At 56.9% G+C, this 18989-nt stretch overlaps 1 protein-coding gene across 2 annotated transcripts; it reads left to right on the forward strand.

The window, feature by feature from the left end:
* The first annotated feature begins 2024 nt into the window (after positions 1-2024).
* On the forward strand, positions 2025-17244 carry PRX (periaxin). Of its 2 annotated transcripts, XM_020869945.2 has the most exons (7): positions 2025-2083; positions 6306-6349; positions 6433-6531; positions 6668-6796; positions 9092-9248; positions 12473-12669; positions 13275-17244. In XM_020869945.2, exons 4-7 carry the CDS (start codon positions 6770-6772, stop codon positions 17031-17033), a joined length of 4140 nt encoding a protein of 1379 aa, XP_020725604.2. In that variant the 5' UTR covers positions 2025-2083; positions 6306-6349; positions 6433-6531; positions 6668-6769; the 3' UTR covers positions 17034-17244. The 2 variants fall into 2 exon arrangements, with proteins under 2 accessions (XP_020725604.2, XP_070306960.1); XM_070450859.1 differs by lacking the exons at positions 2025-2083; positions 6306-6349; positions 6433-6531; positions 6668-6796 and adding an exon at positions 6829-7234.
* The last annotated feature ends 1745 nt before the right edge of the window (positions 17245-18989 follow it).

Here is an 18989-nt window from a genome sequence, read left to right on the forward strand (position 1 = left end):
CCCTGTTGGACTGTGAACTCTGTGAAAGCAGGCCCAGGCTATCTTGGTCACACTGTGTCCCCAGCACTATCCAGCCTGGGGCTGGGCACAAGACCAGGTGCTCATTGACTGTTTGCTGACTTTGACTAAAGGACTGCTCCCTCTCTCCTTGCTGGTGCTTTGCCCATGTTCCTCCTCCCTCCTGGAAGCTTCTTCCCTAAACTTTTACCTGGCTTCTTCCTCCTCAACCCTCCAGTTTGACCCCAGAAGTTGTGTCCTGAGCCTGCCCTCTGTGGTGAGTTTAGGTCTGACAGTGTCTCCAATGCCCAGCAAAGGACAAGCCACCAAGAACTTGTGAAGATTTATTGAATGAATGAATGAATCCATGAATGTTTGAATGAATCAGTGAATGAACCCATGAATGTCTGAATGCATCAATGAATGAGAGAGAGAGAGAGAGAGAGTGTGTGTGCCTGCAGTGGGGGTAGGTCTCCTTGAGCCCATCAGTAGCCCTGACCACACCATGTCTTCCACCCTTCCCGGGAGGAGGGTTCTAACTGGGTTCCACCACACCCCAACCCTTGGTGGCTGCCAGGCCTGGAAGGCATTTCCCAGAGCTCAGCACATTCCTGACTTCCCTGGTGGCTGAGAGTGGGCAGGGGGCATTTCGGAGAGAAGGGAGGAGGCCCCTGGCATTCTGGGATCCTGCCAGCCGGTCTCTGGTCCCCCGAGCCCCTCGGGAGTGGACCCCAACTGCTCAGGGTCGGGAAGGGGCTGCTGAGGGACCAGCTAAGCTGGTCCATGTGAATGGTGAGGGTGCCCCCTCTGCTGAGGGCCTGGAGGCCGCACCCGGGTGGACAATAGGCCGGAAGCTGCTGATGTGCATTTTGGGGGTAATCCCCAGCCTCAGCCCAGCCCTGGTGCCAGGCTCCGGCTCAGAGAGCCAGGAGCATCCGAGGCAGCGGCCGGGTGGGTGTGAGGGGCATGTGGGAATACCTATGCTCTCTGTGCCGCCCCCCGGGGTCTGGTGAGTCAGGGCCGGCTGGGGGCCGGGGGCCGGGGGATCAGGGTGAGGCCTGGTGGCCTTGGTTTGGGAGTCGGGCAGATCTGGGTTCAAATCCCGGTGCTACCTATTACCTGAAGTGGGTGACCTGGGGTGTCACTCCCCTCTCAGAGCCTCCTTGTCTGTTATATGAAGGGGACAGAGCATATTGCAGGGTCTTGGTGGTCCTGCAGAACTATGGTTGGATCCCAGCTCCAGCACTTTCTGGATTTTTAACTAAAAACTGGGACTTCATCTGCCTGCTTGCATCCCTGATTCCAGGGGCCAAGCTTTGGGTGCCCAGCACAGTACATGATAGATGTCCCCCCAAGTGGCAACTCCATTAAATAGAGAAGTAGGGCTCCCTGGGTCCAGTCTCACTCAAGCCAAAAATCCCCTGACAAGTCTAGCTGGTCCCCTAATTTGTTTGAATAATACAAAATGCGTAAAAGTAGCAGTCACTCTGTGCCAGGAGCTTTTGAAAGTTTTTCGTCTCTTTTCACTCATTTTATATTCACAACAAACCCATAAGGCGGGCACTTCTGTGATCCTTGTTTTAGAAATGGAGAAACGGAGGTGCAGGAAGATGCTGTGACTTGCCGAAGGTCACACAGCCAGGACACAGCTGAGCTGGGATTTGAACCCCCATTGACTGGGAGAGAGAGTGGAAAGGGTTTATTTTCAGGGGTCCCAGGAACCAGCAGGGCCATGCCTGGGTCTGGAAGCCAGGGAATAGTGTTGGTAGGGGGCTAGTCTCCCACAGTACTAGGAACCTGTCAACCCCAGGATCAGGGCTCACAGTGGAGGTCTCAGCCCAGGCGAGGAAGAGCAGCTGTCTAGGCTTCTCCTCTGTGGCTCCCACCCCCTGGCGGGTGGATGTAACTGGGAAAAGGGGATGTTTGTTTCCCCACCACCCACCCCCTGGTGATGTCATGCCTCGGCAGCCAATGGCTGGGGTCTCCCCCTCCTCCCCCTCCCCATTCCTTTTCCCCCCCAGCCTGGGACCGGGGCTGAGCAGACTGACCGGACCTGGGAGCTCTCGAGGTGTCTGGAGGCCTAGTGGTAAGAGATCAGCCAGCCAGTTCCCATACTGGCCAAGCTAAGAAGCTGTGGGAATGAGACCCAGGATCCTGGGAGGGGCTGAGAGGGTGCCTGGAGCTCAGGAAGCTGCAAGGTGTAGGAGTTAAAGGTACAGACTTTGAAACCAGACCCTGGGTTCAAATCCCAATGTTCTCTCTTCTTTCTGGCTGTGTCGCTTTGGGCAAGATACTGCATTCATTGGGCCTCTGCTTTCTCATCTCTAAAGTGGGCTGATGGGACTTCCCCGGTGGTCCAGTCTTTCCGTGCTTCCACTGCAGGGGCACAGGTTTCATCCTCGCTGGGGAAGTTCCACCTATCTCAAAGCACAGCCAAGAAAAAGCCGGAGGGGAGGGGTGCAGCTGATGGAGGCCACCTCATAGGGCTGACAGGAGAGTAAATGAGTTGCTGCTTATAAAGAGCTGGGGCTGGATGCTGAGGGTGGGACAGGCTTTTTGGTCCCTGGAATAGAGTGCTGGGGAGGCAGTGCTGATCTTATTGGTTGGAGGCTGGTACCCAAGCTAGATCTTGTCCCTCACCCAAAGTCCCTCTTCGGTATGGAAGAAAGTAGAGCCACTGTGGGCAAAGGCTGGATATGAGACACTTTAAGATACTCAGCCCCCTGCCTCCCACACACAATTGCCTTCAGAGACTAGTTTCTATTACTTGAGCTCTTATACTGTATACTCCGAATATTCTAAGCACCTGCTATTATCTCATAATTCCTCAAAGCCACTATTACTGGCTCCATTTCACAGAGGAAGAAACTGAGGCCCTGAGAGGTGAAATTCAAACTTTGCCCCAGTATTCAAACCCGAGGAGTGCTGCAGCTGAGCCTAAACGAGGCACCCGGCGGACGCTGCCAGAAAGCCTCCCCCTCCGCATCACTATATGGCCTCAGACGATATCTGGGGGCCTGGATGAGTCAGGTCAACCCCCCACTCCCACTGCAAGGGTTCCAGGTCACTCTGGTCTTTGGGGTGGCTGAGGCTCTGAGTGGGGAGAATTCTTAAGTGACATTGGTGCCAGGCATGGGGAGGGGGGGAAGAAGGTACAGTGAGACAAAGCTGGGGGCTTCCTCAGCAGGCCCAAAGCTCAGCTGAAGGGCTCAGGGTACAAATGACACCCTGAAGGGCAGGAGTGACATCTTAAATGAGCATCTGAGTTGTGACTTCCCCAGGGAGGTGTTGTTAGGATTTAATGAGCCCAGGCAGGGAAGAATCTTTGCACATAGTGAATGCTTAAGAAAGGGGATTCTCAGAATTCTGGAAGCTCAGGAATGGATCAGGTCAGTGCCACAGGAACTACTCAAGAAATAGGCCATTAGCCTCTGGAGAGTCCTGCCTAGCCTTGATTCCCCAGGGAAGCCCCATTAGAGCTTCCCCTAACACAGGTCAGGCCCGCCTCCAGGCACCACTCTACCCCTCCTTCCCCTGCCTAGTGGGACAGCCAGAGCTGGGAACAGAGAGTGCCCGGGGTTGTGGGGTGGCGGGGGGGGGGGCTTCCTTCCGAGGCTGCTCCCACCCCATCCCACCCCAGGAGCTGGGTACGTGGCTCAGGAAGGGCACAGTTGGGCTAAATATAACCTGGCCTGGGCAGCAGTCCCGGGCAGGGATGGAGAAGCTGGGCACTCTCTCTCTTGCCCCCACCCTGGCTGAGTTTCCGGTGCCAGCTTCTGGGTGTGACCTTCTCTGGCTTGTCCTGGACAGGGCGTTTGTGGCCCTGGAGATCCTCTCCTCCATCTCCACCATCTCCTGAAAGTACCAGGCTTCTCTCACCCACAGCTCAGGACACCACCTTGTATCAGGGACTCAGAGTTAGCTTTTCAGATCGGGGTTCAAGTCCCAACTCCATCACTGTGATATCCCACCCATCTCTGTCTCTCTTTTTTTTTGGCCGTGCCCCTTGGCTTGTGAATGGGATTCCCTGATGGCTCAGTGGTAAAGAATCTGTCCATCAATAGAGGAACTGCAGGAGACACAGGTTCGACCCCTGAGTCAGGAAGATCCCCTGGAGGAAGAAATGGCAACCCACTCCAGTATTCTTGCCTGGAGAATCCCATGGACAGAGGAGCCTGGCGAGCTACCATCCATGGGATTGCAAAGTTGGCTATGTCTTAGCGACTAAACAACAATGTGGCTTGTGGGATCTTTGTTCCCTGACCAGGGATTAAATCTGGGCCCTGGCACTGAAAGTGCCAAGTCCTAACCACTGGACGGCCAGGGAACTCCCTGTGATAGTCCATCTCTTTTTTTTTTCAGCCACCCCCCACCACCGGCCTGCGGGAGTGGGGCGGGGGGGGGGGGGGGGGGGGGGGCTATAGCCAATCTCTTAACCCTCATTTACTCATCAGTAAAGTGGGGTACCATGAGGCCACAGCCATAAAGTGTCTGCCTGGCCTACTGCTGGCACTGAGTCACTCTAAAAATGCCTGTTTCTGGCACCCTTGATCCCCTCTGCCAGCCCAGCTTCTGTCTCAACTGTTTTGCTGCCTAGGCCTCCTCCAGTGCTCAGTCACCAGTGCAAGTTAAGGTGCAGAGTTGGGGGTCAAGGGCACAGGTCCTAGCTGTATGACCCCAGGCAGGTCACTTTCCCTCTCTGAGCCTGTTTCCGACCCTAAAATAGCCTCTACACCCAGAGTGATTCCAAGGCCTAAGGGGGCCAGCATAAGGCCCAGTCCAGAGGAAAATAACCTGGATGTGGGAGTCGAGCCTACTGGGAGGGGCTGGGGGTTCACAGGGGAGGCCAGAGAAGGACATGGAGACCAGGACCCCTAGGAGAGCCGGAGAAGAGCCTTCTGACACCAGGGCAGAGGGTGGGGAGGCAACCAGTGGAGTGGATACAGCTGGAGCATGAGGGGGGGGTCTCTGTGTCCTCTCTCTCGGCCAGTGGTGGGCTATGAAGGGCCTTTGTGTGGCTGGGGGTGGGTGGGCAGGGGTGGAATGTGACTGGGCACAGCAGATGGGCCATTGTTTGAGGGAATGTGCCTCGTGAGGCCTGACCTTTCCCTGTGGAGTGGGGGTTGGTGGGTTGGCATGCCAGGTGGGGGCCAGGAGGACAAGGCCAGGGTTGGCGGCTTGGAGGAGTGGGACAGGATCCATCTCCCTTTCCTCCAGAAGGGCCTGTCGGCAGAGACCCCAGCTCTGCCTCTTTCTCGCTGGGCCGGGTGACTTTGAATAAGGTTCTTGGCCTCTCTTGGGGTTAGGGTTTTCTGCAGTGAGGTGGGAAGTGAAGGTCTTAGCCTAGGCCTGGCGAAGAGAAACCACACAGTGCCCATTAGTTACTGGCATCTGTAGAAGCAGCTGGAGCTTTCAGACAAGTTAAAGTCCCGGCTAGGCCATTTGTGACTCAGGTGAGTGACTTTCCTTCTCCTAGTCTCAGACGTCTTCTCTGTAACAAGCTCAATAATTTTATTTTTTGGTCATACTCTTCAGCATGTGGGACCGTAGTTCTCTGGCCAGAGATCGAACCTGTGCCCCCTGCATTGGAAGTGCACTGGAAGTCCACCAAACTACCATGCCCATGCCCAATAACTGTATTGCTCTCACCAGGGTGTTGTGAAGTCCACATACTTTGACCCCCATGGGATATTCGAAATAAGATCAGGACCACAGGAAGTTCTTAGTGATAATCATGGCAAGTGCTTATGAAGTATCTCCCAGGTGCCCAGCACTGTATATTTACAAATACACGTGACCCTCTAACTAGCCCTGGGAGGTAGGTGCTCTTTCTCCCCATTTTACAGGTAGGAAAACTGAGGCACAGAGAGGTGAGGCGATTTGCCTACGGGGAGTACATTGCAGTAGAGGTGATAGTTTTACAGTGAATTTGGCCCCCTTGGTCAGCCGAGGTGGTTGACATCGGGGTGGTGCTGTCAGAAAGGCCTAGGAGTCATTCCTGGGTATACTACTGCTTCTTGTCCAGCCGCATCACCTTGGATAAAGGTTTTTGGAGCCTCAGGTTCTCCACCTGCACTTTGGGGACAGAGCACCCTTTCTTTTCCCCAAGCCATGCAGTAGGGTGTGAAATCTTAGTTTCCCAAGCAGGGACGAAACCCTTGCCCCCTGCAATGGAAGCATGGAGCCCTAACCACTGGACCACTGGGGAACCTGTGGAGATAGAATAATGACAGAGTGCAGGAAGGGTCCGACACTCAGGAATCATCAGTAGGGTCAGCCGACAGTAATGCTCACGTTATTCTTCTTAGAGCCCCGGACCCAGAAGGCTCAAGGAGTTGGAGGTGACCCTGAGGTGAGCACTGGCTGATGCCACATGCCCCTCCCTGCCCTTTCCTGGCCTGCCTGGAGCCTCCTGACCTGGTCTCTCCCTGGCAGGCAGCAAGACCCCAGAGGAAAGGCGCGAGCCCTGCAGACGACTGTGTGCCACCCCGGGCTGGGCTCCTGTTAGGAGGGGGTGCTTGTGCACAGGCAGCGGTGAGAGGACATCTCGGATTGGGGCGGGGGGACCCTTCTCCCTGTCTCATACCCACCCTGACCTCTCCCTTTAAGCCCGGCCTTCTCCCCACATCTTCCCCTGGATGGCCTCAAGGCTGCATCCCTGACCCCGCAGGCTCAGAGGCAGTTGCTCCATGCAGAACTGAAGCTGGTCCTGAAGCAGAAGGGAGAGAGGAAACCAGAGGAGCCGGGGGCCCAGGGGACTCCCAGCAGCGCCATGGAGGCCAGGAGCCGGAGTGCCGAGGTGAGCACCCTTCAAAGGGGACCTGCAAGGGCCCTGGTGGGGGGCACTGACTAGGGTGGCACTGAGGCACTTCTTGGCTTCTCTGCCTCAGTCTTCCCATCTGTGAAATGGAGACAGCAACAGAGACTGTTATAGGTCACTGTGAGGGAAAGAGAAATTAACATTCGTGATGCGCTTAACGCAGTACCTGACACAGACTAAGATTCTAAGAAGCTAATTCATTGAGCATGGTGGTGCTTTAGTCACTATGTCGTGTCCGACTCTTGCAGCCTCATGGACTATAACCACCAGACTCCTCTGTTCATGGGATTTCCTAGTCAAGAATACTGGAATGAAAAAAAAAGAAAAAAAAAAAAAGAATACTGGAGTGGATTGCAATTCCCTTCTCCAGGGGATCTTTCCGACCCAGGAATTGAACCCATGTCTCCTACATTGCAGGTGAATTCTTTACCGACTGAGCTACAAGGGATAGGATCATTCTGGAATTCTATTAATACTAAGCTAAAGGAAATAGAGTAGAAAGCCTCTTCATCAGAAGAGGCAGAATGGTGTAGGGGTTAAAGACATGGGCTTTGGACCTATGGGCTTACATCCCAGTCCTACCACTTCAGCTGTACAACCTTGAACAGACGACCTGAACTTTCAAACCCTCAGTTTCACCATCGGTGAAATGGGGCAATAGTCTCCATCTCTGAGGCTGCTGAGGGCTCACACTTGTGTCATTTGCCCAGGGCCTGGTACCTAGCCTCCTTGAATGTGAGTGGCTTTCACTGTCATAGAGCAGTAGCACTGACTGCATCCTACTGGATGCCAAGCACACAGTGGGTCTCCTTTTATAGCAGCCAAGCTGAGGCTGAGAGGTGGCAGGCATGGGGTAACATGGATAGAGGTCACTGCCTACAGGACAGCTTATGGGCTCTGAGGTGACACCCCCAAGGCCGAGGGCCCATCACTGAACTGGCTGTGTAGCATTAGGCAGTCCCTTCACTTCTCTGGACCTTTGTGTCCTATTCTGTCACTGCCCAAGCTGTGTGGAGGATGAAATGAGACACCACACATAAAACACTTGGCCCAGGGCCTAAGGATGGTGGTGATGGTCATGCTTTTCCCTGTTGCCCCTACCACAACTCTTCCTACCCCTTCTCACCATGTTCTGCCCAGCGCTTTAGTCCTGGGGCCGCGGCTGTGGAGCATCTGGGCAAGTTTGCTTTCCCTTCTCTAAGTCCTGGGCTCAACGCCAGTCTGTACCAGCCTCAAGACACTGCCCATTGCAGCATTCCCTCACATCTCTGTTGCTTCAGGTCTCAGTTCACAATCAGAGATTCCTTCCATATACCCATGTTACCCAACTTTACAGTAGGGAAATGGGCCCAGAAAGGGCACAGTTCTCCCTTAGAGACACACAGCAGAGTGCATTCCTGGATGGGTTGTGAAATTGAGGTCTTTCACTGTCTCTTCTGGGAAGCCTGGATGTGGATCCCACAGTGCACTGCTGGGCCAGGGCCAGGTCAGCACCATTTACAGTAAATACCAGGCATACCACGTCTGCCAGTCCACCCCTCATTACCCACGCACTGCCGCTCTTCACTAGATTCCCTCTCCAATGGGCGTTATGCAGGGCTTAGGGGTCACAGAGTACACAACACACATTATCAAGCCTTCAAGGAGGCTAGGCCCACCCCCACCCCTTCACACAGCACCCTTTCTTCGGGACCCCATCCTCAATTCCACCCCTCTTCTGCCGTTGTTAAAGCCCCTCCCCATAATTCAAGCCCGTCCATAAGACTACATGTCCCTTCCGCGCTTCCACGGATACACTCTAGCCACACCCCTTTCCTCTCCGTGGCCGCTCCTCTCCTGCCGCTGTCCTCTATCTGGTCGCGCTCCAACCCCTAACCCCGCCTCCGGGCTGACCACGCCCCCTTGACAAACAGCCCCGCCCTCACCATCAGGCCCGCCTCTCAGTTGCAACTCAGGTTCCCTCTGGCCTCCCCATCCCGTCCCTCCTCTCTGATACCGCCCCTCGCCCCGCCTCTCCCGACTGCGGCCTTCGGGGCTCCCTCAGGCCAGTGAATCGGGAGACCCACTGAATTCTTCCGTGGGTCTCAGCGAGCCGCCCTCGCGCTCACTTAAAGGGGAGATGCCGGCGAGAGTGGGCCCACACGACCGGCTTGAGCCCCGCCTGGGCGCCTGTGCCCTGAGGACCCGGTTAAGAGCTGCTTTTAAGCGCGATGGCGGGCTCTGGGCGAGGTCCGGCCCCAGCGCCCCATGGAGACCCCTTGCCGCTCTCCACAGGAGCTGAGGCGGGCGGAGTTGGTGGAGATCATCGTGGAGACAGAGGCGCAGACCGGGGTCAGCGGCATCAACGTAGCAGGAGGCGGCAAGGAGGGAATCTTCGTCCGCGAGCTGCGTGAGGACTCGCCAGCGGCCAGGAACCTCAGCCTGCAGGAAGGTGGGCGGGGCGCGGGCATGGGGCGGGGCCTTTCTGCGGGGGCGGGAATCTGCCCTAGGCCCCGGGGCCGGGAGGCGGGCTTAAGGGCTAGGGGCCGGGCTTTGTGTGTCCTGTCGGTTTTGCGGTTGCTCAGATACCGGCTCTGGAGGTTCATTGTCTCCCAAATCTGCAGTTAACTACTGTGTGATCTTTCTGTGCCTCGGTTTTCTCACCTCTAAAATGGGACTTACTCTAGTACATACCTCATAGGGTAATTATGTGGATTAAATGAGTCAGTATTTGAAAACACAGCATGTAACTAAGTGGCACATGGTAAACAGTATATAAGTGCTAGTTATAGTTTGGTTGTTGGGGCTGAAGAAAAGAGGCGGAGTTAACAACTTGGAGGGAGTGTCAAAGAGAGCTTAGTAAGGGATATTTTAAGTAACATGGATGAAGCTGATGATTTATTCATGCAACAACTATTTACTGAGTGCCTTGTTTCCAAATGTTATTCTGGGTGCTTGGGCTACTGCTGTGAACAAAACAGACAACACTCTCTGCACCTATGAAGCTTACATTCTAGTGAGGAGAGACATGTTTAAGCAAAATCTGTAAAATACATAGTACATTATGTATAAATAATTTATGGAAACATAATGTAAAATACATGGTACCTTAGAAGGCCGTGCATGCTTATGGAAGCTAGGAAGGAAGATACATTTTTAAATAGGATGAACCAGGAAGGGCAGAAAGCCCTGAAGGAGGTGAGGGCATGAGCTCTGTGGCCATCTGGAAAAGCATTCCAGGCAGAGAGAACCAGTGCAACTGCCCCAAGATGGGAGAGTGCCTGGTTAGTTGGAGGAACAGTAAGGAAGCCAGTGTGAATGGAGCAGAGTTAGTGAAGAGTAGAGTAAGAGATGAGGCCAGAGAGGTAAAAGAAGGGGTAGTTTTTTTAGGGCTTTAGGGACCATGGGGAGGATGTTGATTTTTAATCATAAGTTGTGAGTGAAGAAAGAACATGAATTGACAAAACTGAAATGCTGTATTAGCAGTAGACTGTAGGGGGCAAGATGGGGAGCAGGAAAAAAGGCTCCCGTGATTATCCAGGTAAGAGATTGGTGATTTGTTGTTCAGTTGCCAGGGGAAGGGATAAACAGGGAGTTTGGAATCAACATGTACACAGTGCTATACTTAAAATATTAATAGATAACAAAAAAGGACCGACTTTATAGTACAGGGAACTGACTCTTTGTGACCCCATGGATGTGAGAGCCGACTCATTGGAAAAGACCCTGATGCTGGGGAAGATTGAAGGTAAAAGGAGAAGGGGACAGCAGAGGATGAGATGGTTAGACAGCATCACTAACTCAATGGACATGGATTCAAGCAAACTCTGGGAGTTAGTGGAGGACAGGGATTGGTGATACTTGGGGCCAAAACAGTGATATTGGAGGTGAAGACAGGGTTTGGATTCTGGATATAATCTGAAGGAAGAGTCTTCCGGACTGAATATGGGGTTGTTGGAAAGAGAGGGGTCAAGGATGTGTCTAGGAATTCTTGACCTGAGAATGGAGTTGGTAGTCCCACAAATGGGAAACCCTGGGGCTGGAGCTCGTTTGGAGAAAGACCGGCAGTACAGTTTGGACCTGTCAAATGAGAGCTGGACACCAAGGCGGAGATGTGAAGGGATATGTGAATCTAGGATGGATGTGGGAAGTGTTGGGCTGGAGAGACACAGTTGGGAGTTGTCAGTATATTTATGACCTTTAAACTCCTGAATCTGGGTGAGCTTCCCTAAGGGATAAGTAGTATGGAGAAGAGGAGAGGTCCAAGGCCTGAGCTGGCTCTCTGGGACTCTGTATTTTTAAGAGATCTGGGAGATGGGAGGAATCATCCCTGGAGGCTGAGAAGAAGCCCTCAGCGAGGTTCCAGAGGGTTGGGCACCCTGGAAGCCAAGTCAGGCAAGTGGATGAAAGAGAGAGAGTGAAGCTGGATCTCAAGCAGGGGTTTAAGTGGATGAAGTCTGGGACTTTACTGCTGGACTTAGCTACACAGAGGTCACTGTGTGAGACCTTGAGAGACCAGTTTGAGGCTCTGGGAGGGGGGTGTCAAAAGTGTGATTGGAGAAGTGAAAATAACGCAGTCAGACAACTCCATGAATTGTGCCGTTAAAGTGAACAGCTAAGTGGGACAGAAGTTCCAGAAAGAGTGAGGTCAAGACAACATTCCTTAAAAAAAAAAAAAAATTATTTTTGGCTGTGCTGAGTCTTCGTTGCTTTTTGAGGGCTTTCTTTATAGTTGTGGCAACTGTGGGCTACTCTTCATTGTGGTATGTGGGCCTCTAGTTGCAGTGGCTTCTGTTGCAAAGCACAGGACGTAGGCTCAAGGACTTCAGTAGTTGCAGCACATGGACTCAGTAGTTGTGGCACAGGGGCTTAGTTGTTCCGAGCCTTGTGGAATCTTCCTGGACCAGGGATCGAACCCGTGTCCCCTGCATTGGCAGACCAATCCTTACCCACTGAGCCACCAGGGAAGTCCAAGACAACCTTTCTTATGGGAGAAAGAGTGATATGTTCTTTGCTGATGACAATAATGTAGAAGGACAAATTGATGATGACATAGGGAGCAAGGGGAGAATTGCTGGAGTGTGTCCCTGAAAAGGTGGTGGAGAGATTGACCCGAGCTAGGAGTGGGGTTGGTTTATCCCTAGGACAGATGGAGAGTAGAGAAAATCGCCACAGGACCAGGGAGGGGGGTGAGTAATTGGGTGCGGGCTTCTGAACGTTTTCTTCTGACTCTGTTTCTCAGTAAAAGAAAGCAAAATCAGTGTTTGAAGTGTGAGGTTCGGGGAGGGGCGTAGAAAGGGGAGAGGTGCTGCAAATGGGCTTGGATTTGCTCTGAGGGAGGCAGGGCTAAAGCCTAGGCCATGGCTTTCTCTAAGTGTCAGAGCCTCAAACACGGAGGAACTTTGCATTTCAGTATCCTGTGCTCTTGGAGAAGGGCATGGCAACCCACTCCAGCATTCTTGCCTGGAGAATCCCATGGACAGAGGAGCCTGGCGGGCTACAGTCTGTAGCGTCGTAGAGAGTCAGACACAACTGAAGTGATCTAGCATGCACTGCACGCGGGTATAGGCGGGGCTAAAAGTTTGGGCGGCGCCCGGCTCCAGGGAAGTGGGCGGGACCAGGCCTGGGCGGGGCGGGAAGATGCCCACGCCCTGCCCACCTCCACCTGGCCTACAGGGGACCAGCTGCTGAGTGCCAGAGTGTTCTTCGAGAACTTCAAGTACGAGGACGCGCTCCGTCTGCTGCAATGCGCCGAGCCTTACAAGGTCTCCTTCTGCCTGAAGCGCACTGTACCCACCGGGGACCTGGCGCTACGGCCCGGGACCGTGGCCGGCTACGAGATCAAGGGCCCGCGGGCCAAGGTGGCCAAGCTGGTACGCGTGCTTAGCCCGGCCCCGGCCCTGGACTGCCCCAGCGATCCTGTCTCTGCGCCGTGAGCCCCACTGCCCTACACCCATGGGCCAGACTTGCCCTCTGTCTCGTCACTAACCCAGTGCTAATCCCATCCACTGCCTCCTGTTCTCTGCCCCTAAACTTCTCCCTGGGGAGGGGGACCCACCCACCCAAACCAGGATCCTCACCCACCAGGGGTCCTGAACCAGAGAGGCCAGGTTCAGTCAAGCCTAAGGGTGGTTTGCTTACTGCTGGGTGACCCTGGAGGAACTTCTTTACCTCCTTGGGCCTCAGTTTCCCCATCTCTAAAGTGAGGGTATTGGGGAAGATGGTAGATGAGGAGCCAGAAGTCTTGGGTCACAGTTTATACACTCCTGGTGATGCACTGTAAGAGTCCAAATTAAAGTTTTTGCCCTCCTGGGCAGTCATGGTGACACGATAGGCAGAAGTGGGGATGGTGCTTTGGAGACAAGATGCTCCATCCAACACGTACCCATCCTGGTAAAATGACTGCATGGGGCTTCCCCCTGTCCACCCCAGGCCTCCCACTGTCCCACCGCCTCCTGCCTCTCTCCTCTCTCCCCAGAACATCCAGAGTCTGTCCCCTGTGAAGAAGAAGAAGATGGTGATGCCTGGGGCCCTGGGGGCCCCTGCAGACTTGGCCCCTGTTGACGTCGAATTCTCCTTTCCCAAGTTCTCCCGTCTGCGTCGAGGCCTCAAAGCCGAGGCTGTTGAGGGTCCTGTCCCAGCTGCCCCCACCCGCCGGCGCCTCCAGCTGCCTCGGCTGCGGGTCCGAGAAGTGGCCGAAGAGGCCCAAGTAGCCAGGCTGGCCGCCGCCGCTCCTCCCCCCCGGAAGGCCAAAGCAGAGGCCGAGGTGGCAGCAGGACCCCGTTTCACGGCTCCCCAGGTGGAGCTGGTTGGGCCCCGGCTGCCAGGTGCCGAGGTGGGTGTCCCCCAAGTCCCAGCCCCCAAGGGGGAGGCAGCCCCTGCAGCAGAGGCCGTCAGCGGCTTTGCCCTCCACCTGCCAACCCTTGGGCTGGGAGCCCCAGCTGCCCCTGCCGTGGAGCCTGCGGCTGTAGGGATCCAGATCCCCCAAGTGGAGCTGCCCTCCTTGCCCTCGCTACCTGCTCTGCCCACACTTCCCTGCCTGGAGACCCGGGAAGGGGCTGTGGCAGTGACGGTGCCCACCCTGGACGTAGCAGCGCCTACAGTGGGGGTGGACCTGGCCTTGCCCGGTGCAGAGGTGGAACCCCGAGGCGAGGTGCCCGAGGTGGCCCTGAAGATGCCCCGCCTCAGTTTCCCCCGCTTTGGGGCCCGAGCAAAGGAAGCTGCTGAAGTCAAGGTGAAGGGGCCCAAGCTTCGAATGCCCACTTTCGGGCTCTCTATCCTGGAGCCCCGGCCTGCTGCCCCCGAAGCCCCCGAGAGCAAGCTGAAGCTGCCCACCATCAAGATGCCCTCCTTTGGCATCGGGGTCTCGCCGCCGGAGGTCAAGGTGCCCAAGGGGCCTGAGGTGAAGCTCCCCAAGGTCCCAGAGGTCAAGCTCCCCAAAATGCCCGAGCCAGTGCTTCCAGAGGTGCGACTCCCAGAGGTGGAGCTCCCGAAGGTGTCAGAGATGAAGCTTCCGAAGGTGCCAGAGGTGGCCGTGCCCGAGGTGAGACTTCCAGAGGTGCAGCTGCCAAAAGTCCCAGAGATGAAGCTGCCAAAGGTGCCGGAGATGGCCGTGCCCGAAGTGCGTCTCCCAGAAGTGCAGCTGCCGAAAGTCCCGGAGATGAAACTCCCCGAGGTGAAGCTCCCGAAGGTGCCAGAGATGGCCGTGCCGGAAGTGCGTCTCCCAGAAGTGCAGCTGCCGAAAGTCCCGGAGATGAAGCTGCCGAAGGTGCCCGAGGTGATATGCCCGGAGATGAAGCTGCCGAAGGTGCCCGAGGTGATATGCCCGGAAATGAAACTCCCGAAGGTGCCAGAGATGGCCGTGCCGGAAGTGCGACTCCCAGAGGTGCAGCTGCCGAAAGTCCCCGAGGTGAAACTCCCTGAGGTGAAACTCCCTGAGGTGAAGCTCCCGAAGGTGCCTGAGATGGCCGTGCCGGAAGTGCGTCTCCCAGAGGTGCAGCTGCCGAAAGTCTCGGAGATGAAGGTCCCTGACGTCAAACTCCCTGAGGTGAAGCTCCCGGAGATAAAACTCCCCAAGGTGCCGGAAATGGTCGTGCCCGACGTCCACCTCCCGGAAGTACATCTGCCAAAAGTGTCGGAGATGCGGCTGCCAGAAGTGCAGGCTCCCAAGGTCCCGGAGGTGCATCTGCCGAAGGCACCAGAGGTGAAGCTGCCCAAGGCTCCGGAGGTACAGCTAAAAGCTGCCAGGGTAGAGGAGGCAGAGGGCATGGACTTTGGCTTCAAGATGCCCAAGATGACCTTGCCCAAGCTAGGGAGGGCGGAGTCCCCAGCTCGGGGCAAGCCGGGTGAGGCAGGCGCTGAGGTCTCGGGGAAGCTGGTGACACTTCCCTGTCTGCAGCCAGAGGTGGGCAGTGAGGCTCGTGTGGGTGTCCCCTCTCTCACACTGCCCTCGGTGGAGCTAGACCTGCCAGGGGCTCTCGGCCTTGAGGGGCAGGCTGCTGCCAAAGTGGGCAAAGGGGAGCAGGCAGAAGCAGCTGGGGTCGGGGAAGTGGCCTTCCGGTTGCCTTCCGTGGAGATCGTCACCCCACAGCTTCCCACACTGGAGGAAGGGCAGGCAGAGGTGACAGAGGCGAAAGTCAAGCCCTCCTCCAAGTTCTCCCTGCCCAAGTTTGGACTCTCGGGGCCAAAGGTGACCAAGGCAGAGGCTGAGGGGGCCGGACGAGCTGCCAAGCTGAAGGTGTCCAAGTTCGCCATCTCACTCCCCAGGGCTCGGGTGGGGACCGAGGTGGAGGCCAAGGGTATGGAGGAGGCAGGTCTGCTGCCCGCCCTCGACCTGTCCATCCCGCAGCTAAGCCTGGATTCCCATCTGCCCACAGGCAAGGCAGAGGTTGCTGGGGCCGATATCAAGCTCAAGGGGCCCAGGTTTGGCCTGCCCAAGTTTGGGGTCAGGGGCCGGGACACTGAGGCGGGAGAACTAGTGCCAGGGATGGCTGAGCTGGAGGGCAAGAACAAGGGCTGGGATGGGAAGGTGAAGATGCCCAAGCTGAAGATGCCCTCCTTTGGGCTGGCTCGAGGGAAGGAAGCAGACATCTCGGGTGGGCGAGTCAGCCCCGGGGAAAAGTCAGAGTCCACAGCTGTGCAGCTTAAGATCCCCGAGGTGGAATTGGTTGCTCTGGGGGCCCAGGAGGAGGGGCGGGTAGAGGAGGAGGCAGCCGGCGGCCGAGGACGGCTCACAGGCCTGCAAGTGTCCCCAGCCAAGCAGGTGGGCACTGAGGCCCAGGACGGGGGGCTGAGGATGCCACTGGGCATCTCCCTGCCCCAGGTGGAGCTCACCGGCTTTAGGGAGGCCACCCCGGGCCAGCAGGCTGAGAGTTCGGCCCCTCCAGCAGAGGGCACAGCAGGCTACAGGGTCCACATGCCTCAAGTGACCTTGGCTCTACCTGGAGCCCAGGCGGCGGGTGGCGAGCTGTTCGTGGGCGAAGGTGTCTTCAAGATGCCCGCTGTGACAGTGCCCCAGCTTGAGCTGGACGTGGGGCTGAGCCGAGAGGTGCAGGACGGGGAGGCCACCACCGGTGAGGGTGGGCTGAAGCTGAAGGTGCCTACACTGGGGGCTAGAGCTGGGGCCGGGGCTGAGGGGCCAAGCGACCAGTCTGCAGGGGCAGAGCGCACCTTCCACCTCTCCCTGCCCGACGTGGAGCTCTCCCCGCCCGCCGTGGGCACCCACGCTGAGTACCAGGTGGCAGAGGGTGAGGGAGATGCCGGACACAAGCTCAAGGTGCGGCTGCCCCGGTTTGGCCTGGCACGGGCCAAGGAGGGGGCTGAGGAAGGTGAGAAGGCCAAGAGCCCAAAACTCAAGCTGCCCCGCGTGGGCTTCAGCCAGAGCGAGGCGGTCAGTGGAGAAGGCTCCCCCAGCCCCGAGGAGGAGGACGCGGAAGGCGGCGGGGAAGGGGCCTCCGGGCGCCGAGGTCGTGTCCGAGTCCGCTTGCCCCGTGTGGGCCTGGCTGCCCCTTCCAAGGCCTCCCGGGGGCAGGAGGGTGAGGCGGCGCCCAAGTCTCCCAGTGGGGAGAAGTCACCCAAGTTCCGCTTCCCCCGGGTGTCCCTAAGCCCCAAGGCTCGGGGCGGGAGCGGGGACCAGGATGAGGGTGGATTCCGGGTGCGGCTGCCCAGTGTGGGGTTTTCCGAGACGGGCCCTCCAGGCCCCACGAGGATGGAGGGGGCTCAGGCTGCTGTCATCTGAAAGCCCCTGAGCAGAGGGAGACCCCCGCCCCCGCCCCATCTCATCTTTCCCATCCCCCACCCCTGTTCTGTGTGTGAGATGACTAGCACTAACCCTCAGAAGGCTGGGAGGTGGGCGGCTGACCAGGGCAGGGCCGGGGTGGCCGTGCCCGGCCCTTTGGCAGGAGTGCCCATGCCTTGCCAAGCCATGTGAATAAAATAATCCAGAGGTGGCTCTGTGTGCGGTCTCCTCTGTGTGCTTGCGTTGCGGGGGCGGAGTGCGGGGGTGGGGTGGGGTGGGGTGGTGTGGTACAGAGAAAGGAGTCCCTTGAGGTCTGGCCTGAAGGGGTCCTGCGTGCAAGGAGACAGCCCAGAGTCCGGAAGGCCTTGGTGTGGGCCTGGTGGGAGGGGGGCTGTCCTAGTCCTTCAAAATTCCCAGGGGCCTCTGAGCTGGGAAGGTGCCCCAGCAGAGCCCAGGGACCCCTGTGCTGGAGACTCCGCGTGTCCTGCGGGGGCCACTCCTGCCAGGACAACCCCAGGAGCCCTAAGGGCAGAAAACGCTTGCTACCCCCTGCCCTCTGCGGGCAGCCTCCCCGCCTCCAAGAGCACTCCTGCACCCTTGCTCTCCCTTTCCGGTCCGGCTGGTTTGACTACCTGGTCCACCCCTGCCCTACCCAGGAAGGCCTCTCCCTGTCCCCTCTCCAAGCTCCCGGGTTCAGAGCCTCCACCCCAAGACACCTTAGGACTAAGTCCCAGGACTATCAGCCCCTAGTGGGGCTGGGCCTCGGCTCCTAGGGACCCCTCCCCACTCAGGATCTAAGCCCCCAACCAGGGTCCCCATTTCACTGGGATGCCCCAGGTAAGCCGTCCAGGTGCAACTCTGCTGATGATGCCGCTATAACCGCCATCCCACTCTTGTCACATCTCCACCCTCCCATTCTAGAGGAAGAAGGGCTGTGCCTTTGAGTTGTCCCAGTGAGGGTGCGTGCGTGCCTGCTGTCACTCGGTCGTGTCCGACCCTTTGCAAACCCATGGACTGTAGCCCACCACGCTCCTCTGTCCGTGGGATTCTCCAGGCAAGTATACTGGAGCAAGTTGCCATTTCCTCCTCCAGGGGATCTTCCCGACCCAGGGGTCAAACCAGTGTCTCCTGCATTGGCAAGTGGATTCTTAACTGCTAGTGCCACCTGGGAAACCCTGGGCTGTCCCAGTCTCTTCACGTAAGCCATCACCTACTTCCTTCAAGCTGACACCCCATCACATGCTTCCTCTTCATTCCCACCAAACGTGGCAGGAGATAGCTCTGTTCCTGGTGCACACCCCTTGCCCAGCCCCCTAGCATCTGGGGGCTCTCCTCCCGCCACTGTCGACTGTCAGTGTCCTCAGTCCATGGCCACTTGCGGGGCTTCCTCTGTCTTCTGTGTCCTGACTTCTCAGGATTCCTTCCTCCTTCCTGAATGCTCTCTTCTCCCTCCTACCTCCTCTGTCTCCCTCAGGCCCCTTGGGTCCTCAGGGCTCCTCCCAGGCGCTCATCCACCTCCTCACCCTCCCTGGGCCCCGTTACCCTTCCCCCGGCTTCCACTCCTCACCTCTTTGCTGACAGTTCCCAAAGTCTCTCCTGGGTCCACATGGGCCTTCGGTGCCTGTCTGCATCTCTGCACACCTTCCTGGGCGTCTCTTGGACATTAGGAGGCAGTGTCTGGTGGTTCGGAGCTTGGCTCTAGAGCAGACTGCTCAAGGTCAAAGCCTGCCACTGGCATCCACCTGGGTGACCTTGGGTGTTTTTTAAACTTCTTTTGGCCTCTATTTTTTCTTCTACAAAATGGAGGTATTAAGTTGCATACTGGAGGGACTTCCCTGGTAGTCCAGTGGTTAAGACTCTGCACTCCCAATGCAGGGGCCTGGGTTCGATCCCTGCTCAAGGAACAAGCTCCTGCATGTCACAGCTAAGATTCAGTGTAGCCAAATAAATTTTAAA

The sequence above is a fragment of the Odocoileus virginianus genome, chromosome 20 (genome assembly GCF_023699985.2).
Source record: "Odocoileus virginianus isolate 20LAN1187 ecotype Illinois chromosome 20, Ovbor_1.2, whole genome shotgun sequence".
NCBI lineage: Eukaryota > Metazoa > Chordata > Mammalia > Artiodactyla > Cervidae > Odocoileus > Odocoileus virginianus.